Raw genomic sequence first — 17,120 nt, forward strand, 5'->3', positions numbered from 1 at the left:
TTATATGAATATCTGATACTAAAGTGACTCTATTGATTATGTTGATCTCCAGGGCACATATTTGTATAATTCTTTTCATCCATGGTGTGGGTGTTTTTCAGTAGGTGGCATGATCCTTTCTTGATGGTAATTTAACTTGTTTAGTTGGACTAGTGCCAGGGGCAGATTGTTACTAGAGATGTCTTATAGATGACAAAAATATGAACTGTTCTAGCTAATTAAATGTGGAATCATGGATCATCTCTTCTAGATAACACATAAGTAGTTTACAGAAACACAGAATATTTAGAGCTAGAAGAAGTCTTTGAGAACATTTAGTTCACTGTCCTTCATTCTAATTGGAGAACTAGCATTTGATTGAGTCCAGGTCTTCTGACTCCAAAACTAATGTTGTTTTCAACACACAGTTTACTAAACTATTGAAATTCTTCCTCCTCCCCTCCACTAAGATCAGATTTACTTTTGGTGACTGTCATTTGTAAAAGCAACAGTCTCTGCATTAAATTCTTCTGTGAGGTAATGAAAAGAAATATTAGTGATAATGGTATGTGATACAGAATACCCACACCAATGTATATGAATTCCTGATGAAGATTTTATACATAAGTCTTGGTCATGAAAAATAGAAGTAATTGTGTAATAGGCAAAAAAAAACCAAAAAAAAAAAAAAAACCATCACATAGGAGCTGAGTTTTATGGGTTAAAATGAGATGAGGTTTGGAATTAAGTAAATATGAGGATGAAGATCAAGTTTTAGGTAATTCACTGTGTTTTAAGTTTTCAGAAACTGGATTTTACTAAGTCTGGCATTTGTTATTTGGGAAATTTTCTATTCTAAAAAGAAATTGGTTAGTTCTCAGTTATCTTTATTGAGTTTATTTTTTAGTGAATTTTTATTTCCAGGCTAGTTTCCTTTCTTTAATCTTGAGGGAATGCAAACCAACTTTAATATTAGTTCATTCATAGACGAGAAGGCAAATTGAAGGTAGGTAAAATTACATAAATTTATTTTAAAAGCAATATATAGTATTAATATATAAATGATATAAATATATTGTATAAAATGCATACTATTTTAGATTAGTCTTTAGAAGTGTCACTATAATGTAGTAAACAGATTACTGGATTTGGAATTTGATTTTTGGGGTTTTCTTTTGGAGTGGCAATTAAGGCTAAGTGACTTGTCCAGGGTCATGCAGCTGGTAAATGTTAAATGTTCGAGGTCAGATTTGAACTCTGACTTCAGGGCTGGTATGCTGTTTACTGCTCCATCTAGCTGCCCCTTTGGAGTCTGAAATGGGTTCAAATCCTGCAGATTAATGTGACCAGGGGCATGTTGTTAATCTCGATGAGCCTGAGTTTCCTCATTATAAAATGAGAAGGGAAAACCCTGCATTATCCATGTGAAAAGTTTATTATGAGAGAGTAAATATGTAACATTTTGCAAATTTTAAAATGCCAGGTTTATTTCTGGCATTGTTATTCTGGTCCCTGTATTAGTCTGGAAGTAGTGTAAGTTTAATTGAATTTTAGAACTGGAAAGTTACTTTTTAGATCTTCTGCTCTGTTCATTTTGTTCTCCAGAGAAGATGATATGAATGGGATTAGAAAACAAATCTAGGGAGCAAGTGAATTTGACATAATTCAGTGTACTACTTTTATGTCTTGGAGCAGACCGTATTAAAACAAGAGAAGAATAATTACAATGCCTGGGTTTTTATTGGAGTGGCAGCAGCTGAACTGGAACAGCCTGATCAAGCACAGGGGGCCTACAAGAAAGCAGCTGAACTAGAACCAGATCAGTTATTGGCCTGGCAGGTATGTGGAATGTTGGATGGATGTTTGTGCTAGCTTTACTGATCTCAGGATAGAAGTAACAGGACATTTAAAAGATACATTCAAACATCAGAATTCTGAAATATTCTAAATTGAATGGTCTTTTAAATAGCATAGTTTGGCATTCAATTTGATATTATTGCCAATTAGGTTTACAGATCCGATAAGTTTATTGTAAATTCACCAAAAAATTCTTATAGAAATTCCTGTCCTTTTTGGTATTCTTGTAGGAAATTGAATTTAAAATGTTGAAGAAAAATTTATCAAGTATTTTAATAATTGGACACATTTTAGTTGTGTTTTATATTTTGATAGTTTTAAAACTTTTTTTTTTTTTTTTTACTAATATGGACATAAATTATTCACATCCTAATTTACTGTCTTTTACAAAAGAATATACAATGAGATACATGGATCCTTTGGAACCTGAACTTGTTTATTAATATCTCTTAATGAGGAAGTTTCACCTTAAAACCAAACTACTTTCTTACTATTATATATGAGGAAAAGGAATTTTAAAAGTCAAGTGACTTGCACAAATTCACATATTTTATTATAAATTAGTTACAGAATTAAATAGTGACAGAAATGGAATTTAAACCCAGAGCATGTGTTCTCTTCATTATACCACACTGTTTTTCTAAGTAAAGATGTTTTTATATTACTACACCTAGAACAATTACGTGGTTTTATAATCTAATGACTATTAATGAGTGAAGCAAAAAATATTATTTTTGCTTGCTCTTAGAATACAATATCTTGTGGGCCATGGTTTTTTTTTTGGGGGGATTTGGGGATTGTGTTTTAATCTTTATCCTAGAAATGTTGGAAATAATCCATTAACTTTAATCAACAGTATACATATATAAAGAAATTTTGTGCATTGAATGTTGTATATTTTTGGAAAATTAACTGATTGCTCATTCATTTAGGGCTTAGCAAGTTTATATGAGAAATCTAACTATACAGATGTCAAAGATGACTTGATCACTGTCTACCAAAAGCTTTTGGATCTCTATGAAAGGTAATGAACAAATATGGTAAGACTTCTTACTTGATAAGCTCACATTAGACTATGCAGTTGATTTAAAACTTTATTTAAATGATTGTGGCATTTACAATCAGACATTTTTCTTTTAAATGAGTGCCACTCAATCCTTTAACTTCATAGAGACTTAACTCTTCTCATGCAGATCACAACCTCTTTATCCTATTTAAATTTCTTTGTATTTTTCTCTAAATCTTTCCAAGATATTAGAGGCTTATCAAATAATAAACATAAATTAATTTTATAAATTATAGAAATATAAGTAAATATTAATACAAAATATTAACTCATAACTTTAAAAACAGTCTTAAATTATGACTGTTTTGGAGAGAATTATTTAATATACTTCTTAAAGATTTAGGCTCAATGATTTTTTTTTTTTTTTTTTTTTTTGCTGAGATAATTGTGGGTAAGTGACTTGCTTATGGTCACACAACCAGAAGGTGTTAAGTGTTTGAGTACAGATTTGAACTCAGGTCTTTCTTACTTTAAGCTGGTGCTCTATTTACTACACCAACTAGCTGTCCCTATGAAAATTTATGAAAATTATAATATGAGAGTTTAGTTGTTACCTAAAATGCTGCCCAGTAAATAAAGTAAGTGTTGTTGCAAATTTTGGGGATCATTTTTTCAACTAGTTTAAGACATTTCTGTTTTTTCAAGTGCTGACAAGCAGAAGTGGTGTGATGTCTGTAAGAAGCTTGTGGATCTCTATCACCAAGAAAAGAAATACCTGGAGGTTGGTTAGTAATTTTCTGGAGGTGCTAGACTTGGTTTGCTATAAAGCTATTATTAAAGGTATATAACTTTTAATTTAAATTTCAAAAGTCTTACCATAGTATTATGCAATTGGCTTTCTAGTTTTTGAAGTTTTCAGGGCTTATGCTGTAAAACGTTGAGAAAAAGAGAGACTAATTGCACCTCAAGTGTCTTTTTCATGTCTCAACATCAACATAGTATCGATTTGAATCCTTAAAAAAAAAATCTATTCTGATATGTCATTAAAGGTTTTGCCAGAGTAGTGCAAGGACTGGCAGGTTTCCGAATACAGGAAAGGCATTAAACAACATGACCCAAGTGAAATTGATTATATTTTAAAATAACAATAATAATTATAATAGCTAACATTTATAGAGTGCTTCCTGTGTGCCAGGAACTGTGCTAAGTGCTTTACAATGATCTCATTTGATCATTAGAGTACCCTTGGAAGGTATCTACTATTGTTATCCCCATTTTACAGATAAGGACACAGGCAAGTAGAGGTTGAGTGATTTGTCCAGAATCTAGTAAGTGACCGATGCCAGATTTTAATTCAGATCCTTTTGATTGCTAGCCCAATATTATATCTACTATGCCAAAGCTTCTTAAACTGTGATATGTAATTCCACATGGGGTCACATACTGAAGTTTGTAAATGTGGGGTTTGTAAAATTGTGATTTGCTATCAATAAATGTTTGATTTGCATACCTATTTTATATACCTATATATCCAAGGTTGCCTAGAAACTTTTTTAGAAAAAAGGAGTTCTGAGTGGAAGTTTAAGAAGCCCTCCCTCATGCACCTAGCTGCCTCTAAATAGTTCTAGGAAATTATTGATTATATATTTGATTATTGTTACTAATTAGCATCTTTTCTGAATTAACTGTATATAGTTAGATGATAAATTTGTGTTAAAAAACCAAAATTAATACAAAGCTGAAAGAAAAAAAATGGAAAGAAAGATGTTTGTAATGAAAACTATTCCAATTTGACCTAAATAAACAAATTATTAAAAACCAAAAATAGAATCTGGACTGAAGAAGGGATACAGACTGACTATTACTATAATTATGTGCACAACTGAAGAAAATCATTAGTCATAATGAGACCAAAAGAGCTCCCAAAGTACCTTTCTTAGTTCTTGACTTCTTTATAAAATGAAGAGATGAAGCCTCCAAGGATAGCATTGGTTTAGAAAAAAATCCAAGTTTGCTAGAAGTTTGTATGCACATAGAACTGTGAAGCTGTGAAGGGTAAAGCCTATTTAATGAAATCAAGTTGCCTTAGTTAAGGAAAGACACTCTGAGAACATTTAACATTGAAACTGGGTGTTAGTAAACACAGAGAAGATGGAAAAGATCTGCAAAGATTAAAAAAAAAAAAGCACCAAGGGGAAGTCTATATAGTTTTTGGATTTTAGTATCTTCCTAGATCGACTTATAAAAGAGACCAAATTATATTAAAGAGAACAAAGATGGGAAAAGCATTTGGGTTAAGCCAAGTGTGCATGGAAAGTTCTGTAAGAGAGGAGAGCATATGTGAATCTGTGACATTTTTCTCTTCTGGTTCTCCTCATGATTCTCCAGCTACTTCTCAATCTCCTTTGCTGAATCACTGTCTGTGTACTACTCCCTTTTTGTGATTCCATTTTAAGACTCTGTCTAGGTCCCCTTCTATAATGTTCTGGCTAGCTTTCTGGAGGGCCTTCAGATAAGCCTTGGTCTCAGCAAAATAATCATGAATAGTCAGGTATAAAGTCCAAAGTCTTTATTATCTCCTTCACAGTCTGTCTTCACCTGGGGTTGGGCGAGCTTTCTGGAAGCCTTCCGGAATGGGTCTTGGTTTCAGTGGAGGAATGCAGGAGGCAGGAGAACCACCAGAGGCTGGTGGGCTATGGAAATGTCTCTCCTCTCAATGGAGAAGTGAAGGAGACAGGACAGCCATCATGAAGGTCTTTATCTTCAAGTCTGTTTCCCCTCCCAGCTCTCTTAGCTCTTATATACTCTATTATTACTACATCATCATAGGTGTCAATCTTGAATAGGTATCAACTCCATAGAACTATACTAAGTACTAAGTACCTGTAAACTAGAGAATCATTATCTCAATTCCACTGAGTTAACACCTTGTTGTAAGATTAAATCAATTATACCGAACTAGAGAACTATTAATCACCCTGCTAAACTAGATATTTTCTTATCAATTTTACTTGTTTCAAGTATACTTCATAGTTCTGGCTCTTTTCACCCTTCATTCTTGACTCTTTTTCTGCTGGTAATCTTATTAGCTTCCTTGGGCTCACATATCATATCTATGCAGTTTCTAGATAACGATTTATACTGTTTCCATTTGTAATCTAGTCCCATCTTATCTACTGCCTCTTAAGACATCAGCATTCTGAAGATCCTGTAGATTTTGAAAATTTACCATGTGTAAAATAGTTCATTTTCCCCTTAAATGCTCTCCTCATTCTCACTTTTTTATTTCTGTTGATGGGTGATACAGGTACCCAACTTTGGAGTCATCCTCAATTTTTCCCTGCTCTTAAAATGAAAGCTATGGCTTTGGCCTGAGAGAATTTAGATTTAGATCCTGTATCACAAACTTCTCTGCTTGCAGGATGTGAGGCAATTTGTTTAACTTTGCTGAGTCTCAATTTCCTCATCTATAAAATGAGACAGCCTCTAGATAGCATCTGAGAGTTTTATGATCCTATGATCTAACATTGATTTTCTTTTTACACAACTACATGCTAGTTCAAATCTTCATTATCTTGCCTGTATCATTGTAACATTTTTCTGTCTTTCTGCATTCATTTCCTGTTCTTTCCAACTATTTTCCCACATACCTGCCAGATTAATATTTCATATAATCATATGTTTTCCCTGATCAAGAACACCAGGATAAAATATAGTACTAGTTATACTTAAAAAGAGAAAATACAAGCTTTTCTGTATTTAAAAATCCTTCAACCTGCATTTCCAGGCTTTCTGGAAGAATACTTTCATTTCCTGCATTTCATGTTCCAGAGAAACTGGTATGCTTGATGTCCCCCATGGATCACTATCCCCTTTCTGTGATTCTGCACAGGCTGTTCCCATTTCTGTTTTGCTCTCTCTCACCTCTGTCTCATAAAATAACTGCTTTCGTCATGGCTCAGCCATCTCCTCCAGATGGTCTAGCCCAATTATCTGTTACTGGTGCTCTCCTCTGGAAATTGCTTTCCTGTTTGTGTTTTCTATTTATTTTTCTGTGTACATGTGGATTCCTCCAATAAAAATTAAGTTTCTTGAAAATAGAAACTTGTATTTTTTTTAATCTTTGCATTACTAGCAATTAGCATAGTACCTGGCACATAGTAGGTTCTTAATAAATATTACATGGAGTGGATTTGTTTCGTCTGTTTTCAGTTGAAGTTTAATATGTCTGCTGCTTCTAAATGTCATTTTAAAAACTAATATTTATATAACTTTATAAAAATAAAGTTCAGAATATTAGCTTGGTCAGTTTGTGAACAAGCTTTTCATTTTTTGGAATATTACGTCATTTCTCCTTTTGGGTAGGTGGCTCAGACATGGCAGAGACTGATCAAAACAAGGAAGGAAGATGGTGCAGAAAATCAAGAGATTTACCAGCTGTGGATAAAGTTAACTCAATTACTGGCTGAGAGTACTGAAGAAGAAAATGACGAAATTCAGCAGTTGGTAATTTTATTTTGCATATATAATATATATTTATATAGTTGACAGAATTTTAGAATCGAAAGGTTTTTAATGTTCAATTAAATACTTATTCTTGATCTAAGTAACCATCTAATTCAACCTCCACCTTCTGTCACAAACTCAATAAATAATCATCTGGCTTTTGATTGTAATCCTAAATGAGGGGAAACTCATTACTTTCTGATTCTACTTTGGGATAGTTTTTTTGAGGACGAGATTCTTGAGATCAGTAGCATTTCCTCTTAAAGTTCACTCATTTCTAGCCAATCTGAATAATGATAATTGTGATATTCCAATACCCAGGCATTCTCTCTTTTCTTGAAGAGTTAAATACCTGGTTCATTTTCCTCTCCTCAGTTCTTGCCTGGAAGATTTTAATATCTACTTAAAAGTTTTCTCAAATCCCTTGATCCCACAGTTTCTAGTTTTCTTAAAGTCCATAGCTTGCTTTATTATTTCAGCTTTATCATTCCATTAACTAATTCACAAGATTTCTCACCAGTGATTTCTTTCTTTGATCAGAAACATTTTCATATGTGGCCATAATCTCTTCTCATTCTTTTTTTTTTTTTTTTTTTTTTTTCCCTCCGTATGCTATTATTTCTTCTCTGATCCTGTTTTTCACCTTCACAAAAATCCCCATTCCCTTCCCATGTCAGTACTTTCTCAGGCTATTAATATATATATATATGAAATAATTTTTTTTGTGGATCTTATTGGAAATGTTTTGCAAAATTCTTTATTTTTATTTTTATTTTTTTTTATTGCAGCTTTTTATTTACAAGATATATGCACGGGTAATTTTTCAGCTTTGACAGTTGCAAAACCTTTTGCTCCAACTTTTCCCCTCATTTCCCCTACCCCTTCCCCCAGATGGCAGGTTGACCAATACATGTTAAATATGCCAAAGTATAAGTTAAATACAATATATGTATACATGTCCAAACAGTTATTTTGCTATACAAAAAAAAATTGGAGTTTGAAATAGTGTAAAATTAGCCTGTGAAGGAAATCAAAAATTCAGGTGGACAAAAATGGAGGGATTGGGAATTCTATGTAATGGTTCATAGTCATCTCCCAGAGTTCTTTTGCTGGGTGTAGCTGGTTCAGTTCATTACTGCTCTATTGGAACTATTTTGGTTCATCTCATTGTTGAAGAGCGCCACGTCCATCAGAATTGATCATCATATAGTATTGTTGTTGAAGTATATATTGATCTTCTGATCCTGCTCATTTCACTCAGCATCAGTTCATGTAAGTCTCTCCAGGCCTTTCTGAAATCATCCAGCTGGTCATTTCTTACAGAACAATAATATTCCATAATATTCATATACCACAATTTATTCAGCCATTTTCCAATGGATGAGCATCCACTTAGTTTCCAGTTTCTGATCAGGCTATTAATATTAATTAATCTTCACTTTCTTCCCTTTTCAATTTCAATCTAGGACCTAGCTATTTCAACTCTATTCTGTTCTCTACATTAGAATTTCTTTCTACTTTTCCCTATTTTTGCCAAGCCTCAGTCCTGGATTACTCCTACCAAGTTTCTCTTCTATACCTACTCATGAGCTGCTGACTGGGTATATTATAAATTCATGTTAGCATGTTCAGGGACTCTCACTGTAGCAAGGCAGTCTTTTTATTTCTTCTTAAGTTGGTTCCCTCTCTCATTTCTCAATGAAAACTATTCTAAATTTTTCTTACCTCCTCACCCTTGCCCTTGCCCAACCCTTCTTTCTCAGCTGAAGACCTTTTATTTTACTGAGAAAATTGAGATGATATGATGTGATTTTCCTTTTCTACCTTTTTCATCACAAAATATCTTGACATCTTTTTTTTCTTCTGGTCTCTGACAAAGGCAGCACTTTTTCTTGTCAAGCCATCCTCTACATGTTCATTTGATCCCATCTCTTACATCTCATCTTTCCCCCCTTTCCTTCTTCCAGAAGATTGCATCCTTCATCAGTCTCTTTTTCAAATCTTTTATTTTTTTCTCTTAATTCCTTTCCTACTGCCTTCAAATATGCTTCAGAAAGTCTCTTATCCTTAAAAAAAATCCCTTTACCAGACAATATCATCAGTCATTTTATATTTTTCAGCCATATGCCTGGAAAAAATTGCCTTCACTTCAAATCAAAAAGCATTTATCAAGTACTTTCTCTTCTTTCATTATTCCCCATATTGTCTGTATTCTGCCCCTGTCACTTAACTGAAACCACTGTCCAAATTGTCTGTGCTCTCTTAATTGCCAAATCTGACTAGCCTTTTCTCATCCATAGGCTTTGATTTGTATACTTCATTCTGCATTATTGATTATCTTCTACTTCTGGGCACTCTTCCTTTGTGACATTTTTCTCTTCTTTTTTGTCTCCTACTTGTCTTGCTACTTTATCTCAGTCTTCTTTGCTGCCTTATCTAAATGATACACCTATTTATGGGTGTTTGCCAGGGTGCTGGTCTAGGCTTTCTTTCTTCCCCTTGCAAATTCCCCCTCACTAACCTTATCACTTGCATTAGGTTTAACTACCACATCATACAGATGATTTCCTATTTTATTGTTTCAGTTCCAGGTTCTTTCTTGAGATTTTGTCTTATATTACCTTTGCTTATAGGACATTTCAAACTGCAAGTTGCAGAGACATTTTAAACTCATCATGTCCCTAAGTGAACTTATTATTTTCCCCTCCAAATTTTTCCATCTTTCCAGACTTTTCCTGTTTCTGTTGAAAGCACTACCCCTTTTCTTTATTGCTGGATTCAAAATTTCAGCATGATTCTGGACTCCCACATATTTAACTAAACTGTATGAGAACTTTATGAGAGACTATTGATTATGTCACCCAATAATTTTTGAGTGTTGTTTTTGAGCAATTTGCTGTTGTCTTTTAAATGTTAGTTTTTCTATCCTTAATGACTTTAATTCACTTTTTTTCTTTGATGCTGAACTTTAGTTTTGAAGACTGTTTCAAAAGAAACTTACACTTAATAGAAGAATCATTTAAAGTAGTGGTGTCAAACAGTTGACCTACAACACTCCCAAATATGACTCGAACCAGGTTAAAATATGATTGGAAAATATTAAAAAAGAAAAAAAACCCATAGATAATATGTATTAAAATTTAAATCAATATGTGACCCACAAGGATCCTTATGTATGGATTATTGTCCCCTCTTTATGTTTGAGGTGACACTATTAACTTAGAGGATAGGACAATAACCTTTCTTAATAGTACTGTCATTCTTTTCTTTTGGGCAGATAATCCACCTTGCTGCTACTTTTAGAAAGTAGTGGAATCAGAAACCAAACCACAACTAAACAGAAACATAATCTCTACATGTATATTACAATTCTCAGATTCCTAGAGACATGTGAAATTGTGTTGCAGGCGTATATGGAATATAGTATGCAATTTTAGATTCTATACTTTTTTTTTTCCCCAAACATTTTATTGTATTACCAGGATGACAGAAGACATCAGTAAATAATGGATCAGTATCTTTGTAAAATAATTTAAGATTTTAGCCACTGGTCATATATAAGTATTAATGGCTAAAATCACTAAGATGACATCTCCATTTTGTTGGGTATGGAGAGGAAGAAATTTCTTTAAAAGTATTAAGTATACACCTTAATTTCTCCAACACCACAAAGCATTTAAAGAGAAAGTGTAGCATGCCCTCCTGGCAGTTACTGTTACCAGTCTGTCCTAGGCCCAACAGAGCCATTTGTAACATGCCCTCCTGGAAGTTACTATTACCAGTCTGTCCTAGGCTCAACAGAGTACCTTTGACCACTGACCTTTGCAGTGTCAACTCTACCCGGCTCGCCTCCTCTGAGGCCTTCAAAGGTCTCTGGCCATGATCTCTTGATATATATAGTTTAATATAGTTTAATAACCGGTAGCGCACTCAAGATCAGCCACGTGTAATCTTAAAAGCCTTTGTTATACCTACTCACATAATGCCCTGACTTAATGCCCTGACTTGTTAGCTCCCTAGTGAACACCTGGTCTGAAGATCCACATGTTCACTACCAAACTCCTTACCTCTCTGGGCTATCCATCAGCTTGGCTCAGCTACCCCAGGCTAGGGAGCCAGGTTAAAAGAGAGCGACTGGCTGCAAGCAGTGGGCTTATAAAGAGCCTGTGAGGTCACACACACAACCAACCAGTGAGAGAGCCGTCACCCATTACGAACCTATCTCAATATGGACAGGATTTCACCCACAGGGCAGTCCTATATCCACAGAGATTACTTCTGAGCCACTCAAATCTCCTGTTGCGCTGTGGCCGCCTGTTAGGATTACCAGGTGAGAATTCAGGTTGTCTGGACAATTACAAGGTGAGAACTCAGATTGACTTGACAGTTCTCTGGCTCAGACCTTTGGTTCAGGCCTTTAAAGGGAGTTTACACCTTAGGAATTCTAAGAGGAACAAGTTCATTGGTTGTAAGTAATTCCCACAAGCCCCTGGGAGTACCCACAAGTCCATTTTCTGGGAGGATAAAAAGAGGCAACATTGAGCCTGGAGAGCAGTCTGGATTGGGGAAGGACAAGAGCTGGAGGAGATTGAGCCAGGATTCAGGAAGAAGAAGAGGCTGGCTGGAGGCTCCAGAAGCCTCCCAAGAAACCTGCTCATAGAGGAAAAGATTATACAGAAAAGAAACCTCCTCCCAGAGAAGGATTACAACTGAGAGACGATCAGAACATTACAGCCGCCCATTTAAAGGACCCTTACAATTCCCTTCTCTTGTCTTGTGGGAACCGCATCCTTACAAGAAAGACCTGAAACTTAAAGAACTATAATATATGTATACATGACCAAACAGTTGTTTTGCTGTACAAAAAGAATTGGACTTTGAGATAGTGTACAATTAGCCTGTGAAGGAAATAAAAAATGCAGGTGGACAAAGGTAGAGGGATTGGGAATTCTATGTAGTGGTTCATAGTCATCTCCCAGAGTTCTTTCTCTGGGTATAGCTGGTTCAGTTCATTACTGCTCTATTGGAACTGATTTGGTTCATCTCATTGTTGAAGAGGGCCACGTCTATCAGAATTGATCATCATATTGCATTGTTATTGAAATATATAATGATCTCTTGGTCATGCTCATTTCACTCAGCATCAGTTCATGATCATACAGTATTGTTGACATATACAATGATCTCCTGGTCCTACTCATTTCACTCAGCATCAGTTCATGCGAGTCTCTCCAGGCCTTTCTGAAATCATCCTGTTGGTTATTTCTTACAGAACAATAATATTCCATAATATTCATATACCACAATTTATTCAGCTATTGTCCAAATGATGGGCATCCACTTAGTTTCCAGCTTTTGGCCACTACAAAGAGGGCTGCCACAAACATTCTTGCACATACAGGTCTCTTTCCCTTCTTTAAGATCTCTTTGGGATATAAGCCCAGTAGTAACACTGCTGGGTCAAAGGATATGCACAGTTTGATAACTTTTTGAGCATAGTTCCAAATTGCTCTCCAGAATGGCTGGATGTATTCACAATTCCACCAACAATGTATCAGTGTCCCTGTTTTCCCATCTCTCCTCCAACATTGCACATTATCTTTCCCTGTCATTCTAGCCAATCTGATAGGTGTGTAGTGGTATCTCAGAGTTGTCTTAATGTGCATTTCTCTGATTAGTGATGACTTGGAGCATCTTTTCACATGGCTAGAAATAGTTTCAATTTCTTCATCTGAGAATTATCTCTTCATATTCTTTGACCATTTATCAATTGGAGAATGGCTTGATTTCTTATAAATTAGAGTCAATTCTCTATATATTTTGGAAATGAGGCATTTATTGGAACCTTTGACTGTAAAAATGTTTTCCCAGTTTATTGTTTCCCTTCTAATCTTATCTGCATTAGTTTTGTTTGTACAAAAACTTTTCAATTTGATATAATCAAAATTTTCTATTTTGTGATCAATAATGATCTCTAGTTTTTCTTTGGACATAAATTAATTTCTCTTCCACAGGTCTGAGAGGTAAACTATCCTATGTTCCTCTAATTTATTTATAATTTCATTCTTTATGTCTAGGTCATGAACCCATTTTGACCTGATTTTGGAGTATGGCGTTAAGTGTGGGTCAATGCCTAGTTTCTGCCATATTAATTTCTAATTTTCCCAGCAATTTTTGTCAAACATTGAGTTCTTATCCCAAAAGCTGGGGTCCTTGAGTTTGTCAAACACTAGATTGATTATTAAAGTTATTGATTATTTTGTCCTTTGAACCTAACCTATTCCACTGATCAACTAGTCTATTTCTTAGATAATACCAAATGGTTTTGGCAACCACTGCTTTATAATCTAATTTTAGATCTGGTACAGCTAGGCCACCTTCATTTGATTTTTTTTTTTTTTCTTTCATTAATTCCCTTGAAATTCTTGACCTTTTGTTTTTCCATATGAACTTTGTTGTTATTTTTTTCTAGGTCATTAAAATAGTTTTTTGGGAGTCTGATTGGTATAGCTTTAAATAAACAGATTAGTTTAGGTAGTATTGTCATCTTTATTATATTTCCTCGCCCTATCCAAGAACATTTAATATTTTTCCAATTGGTTAGATCAGACTTAATTTGTGTGGAAAATGTTTTGTAGCTTTGCTCATATAGTTTCTGATTTTCCCTCAGCAGATAGATTCCTAAATATTTTATACTATTGGTAGTTACTTTAAATGGAATTTCTCTTTGTAACTCTTAACTGTTGGGTTTTGTTAGTGACATATAAGAATGCTGATGATTTATGTGGGTTTATTTTGTATCCTGACACTTTGCTAAAGGTGTGGATTATTTCTAATAGCTTTTTAATTGAATATTTGGGGTTTCTTTAAGTATACCATCATATCATCAGCATAGATTCTATACTTTTGACAAAAATATAATAGGGAAGGTGAAGTTTCAAATTGCTTTTGGTGAGAATTTTTAAAAATAGAATTTTTGTTGTTGAAAAGCAAAACCCAAGAAATGGTATACATAAACTGTTAAATCATGAAGGGTAGTCTGACCACAATTTTTAATTGAATACTGAAATTAAGAGGTAACATTTGGATGATTAAGGCAACAATTTCAGGTGAAATAAAAATTACAAAAAAAAAATTTGACTAGCTAGAATAAATTTTTCCTTAAGGTACCAATTGACTGAAAATGAACATGATTTAAAGGAAAATTTAGATTCAGAGATTAATAGTATATTCTTTATAGAGGATAGCTTTTCAGTCTCCTTGGAGAAGAGTCTCTTAACAATTTAGTGTTATCCTTGAACCTTCATTTTCTTAATGCACATCTAATCAGTTGCCATATTTTGCTATTTCTCTGTAAATGATCTCTTTCATATATGGTCCCTTTTCTCTATTCACATAGCAACAATCCTAGATTAGGCCTTTATCTCTTCTTGGTAATGGTGGCTTTCTAATTGCTACACCTGCCTCAAGTCTCTGTAATTTCCAATCCTTTTTCACAAAAGGTTATAAAAGTGATTTTCGTAGCTCTGACCACCCCAATTCTTATCTCCTTTCCCTTGTTCACATTTAAATAAATGCTTATGGCTTTCTTTTCTCCCTAGAATTAAACATAAATGTCTCTCCTTACCATTTATAGGCATTCAATAGGCATAATCACAATCTCAATCTTACTGTTTGTTTTTATATGCCATAACTATTATTATTATACGCCATCTACTGTGTGCTTCAAATGATTTACCTTGCTGTTCTTTATTCCTAACATTCTCTTATTTGTCACTGTACCTTTATATTAGTATTCCAATTTGCTTGCAATGTTTTCTTCATTCTGCTTCATGGAATCCTTGCTTTAATTTTCAACTCAAACATCACTTTCTACATTAGGTTTTTCTTTGTTTTTCTAGCTGTTAGTGCCTACTCTCTCAGCCCCAGCTTACTTTTTATCTGTTTTCTATATGTGCATAAAAATGTAACCTTGTTGAAAATAGAACTTTTTACTTTTTTTCTTAAAAGTTATATTTATTCATTGAATTTATTTGAAGTGGAGGACATGGAAATCAAATTTTTTTTGTAATCAGAGGCAGAATATTTAGTTTGGTGGGTCATATAATGAAAACATTTTGGCATTTCTTAGTTCTATTTTCAAGTTTTTATTGAATTTACTAAGAAATAATGAACATTATTTTTTTAAAGTATAAAGTCTCCACTCATATTTGTAATTTAGTGTGCTATAATCATGTCCATAACTTCTTGTCTTTTTAGCTTTTTATTGCATTTGAAAATGCTTTGAGTTCTTCAAATAATGTTCCTAGTGAAGACCATGAAACACTTTATAGACACTTCATTCAGTGTTTAGCTAAAGTAAGATTTTCAAATTATTTTACAAAAATTCTGACATATATATCCACAGTATAACTATTTAGAAATGTTTTATTAATATGAATATTTAGTTTTACTTTGTCTTTATATTTTTAAGTTTCCTTATGAGATTGCTAGGATGAAGAAGGCTTGTGAAGGTATGATGAACATCTATCCTACTGTATCTTATCCATTGGAAATGCTTTGCTTACATTTAATTCAGTCAGGTAAGTTGAAAATTTTTGTGTTTAAAATTTTTGTTATTTTCATTATTGAATATATACTATGTTCAAGTAATTGGTTAACAGGTCACATAAGTGAATAAAGGAAGTATAGGAGATGGTTCTTAGCTTTAAGGGATGAAGGTCTAATTGGAGAAAGAAAGTGTATGCCTTATAGAATAGAAGCCTTAAAGTCAAAGAAACTTTGTGAAGACCTAGATTGAAGGAAAAATAGGAAATGAACAGCAACATGAAGAAGTTGGGGAAAGATCAAAGTCATGTGGCATCAGAAAAGTTAAAAGTAAGTGAACTGTGAGGCATATTTTATCAGTAGTGAAAATAGGTTAGTATAACGAAGATGGAAGAATATGTAGTAGAATTTGGGAAAAGTAAGAATTCATAATATTATACTTGAAATAATAGAATACAAGTAAACATAAAAGAATTGAGTTCTGACAAATACATGTTAGTTTTTTTTTTTTTCATTTAAGTTTAGTTCTAGCAATGGGCTAAGAAAGTAAACTTTGGGAAGTCTTTAGGGAAATTTTTACAGGAACGCTAGAGTCAATAACATAGAAAACAGAAGTTATAATAGTGAGAGAAGAACCCAAGAGAGTTAGTTACACTTTGCTAATTTGATTAATATCAAACTTCAGAAAGGTATGGGAGAAGAAAGAATGAATAGTATGACATTTTTAAAGTCAAAATTGGAAACCGTGGATGACCACTTGAGAATATGCTTTAAGTCACTAATGTTAAGAGATGTTAAGATTTCAACAACCACAAAATCAGATGATCAAAAGTGGGGATGATAATGGAGATGCATTGGAAAAACAGATAACAGATAACTGTTCCACTTATGTTAGAGCTATGATTTGGTCCAGGTTTTCTGGAAAAAGATTAGAATTATGTAAGAGAAGTGACTAAACTGTACAGTTAATAAACTATTGGGCATATTCCAGAAGGAAACTGAAAGTTCAAAAGCAAAAACTAAAGGTCCATCCTAAAATATTCATAGCAACCTATTGGGGGATAATTGAAAACTGAAAATATTGGTATGTGAGTACAATGGATCATTATTAGTTAAGTGAGAAATGATGAATGTAAGAAATTCAGAAAAACATGGGAAGATTTGTAATAACTAATTCAGAATGAAATAGCAGAATCAAGAAGATTGTTTTATCAATTGACTTCAG

General features: G+C 33.6%; 1 protein-coding gene across 7 annotated transcripts in view; it reads left to right on the forward strand.

Annotated features, from left to right (window-relative positions):
• The window catches only part of SKIC3 (SKI3 subunit of superkiller complex), a 114,030-nt gene that overhangs the window by 18,463 nt on the left and 78,447 nt on the right, over positions 1-17,120 (forward strand). For all 7 annotated transcript variants that reach the window (XM_074282043.1, XM_074282044.1, XM_074282038.1 and 4 more), the window contains 6 exons: positions 1,675-1,818; positions 2,769-2,860; positions 3,548-3,623; positions 7,208-7,348; positions 15,608-15,706; positions 15,822-15,930. In XM_074282043.1, coding sequence (XP_074138144.1) covers positions 1,675-1,818; positions 2,769-2,860; positions 3,548-3,623; positions 7,208-7,348; positions 15,608-15,706; positions 15,822-15,930 — 661 coding nt within the window. The remainder of the gene's footprint in view (positions 1-1,674; positions 1,819-2,768; positions 2,861-3,547; positions 3,624-7,207; positions 7,349-15,607; positions 15,707-15,821; positions 15,931-17,120) is intronic.

This window comes from Sminthopsis crassicaudata, chromosome 1 (assembly GCF_048593235.1).
Source record: "Sminthopsis crassicaudata isolate SCR6 chromosome 1, ASM4859323v1, whole genome shotgun sequence".
Classification (NCBI taxonomy): domain Eukaryota; kingdom Metazoa; phylum Chordata; class Mammalia; order Dasyuromorphia; family Dasyuridae; genus Sminthopsis; species Sminthopsis crassicaudata.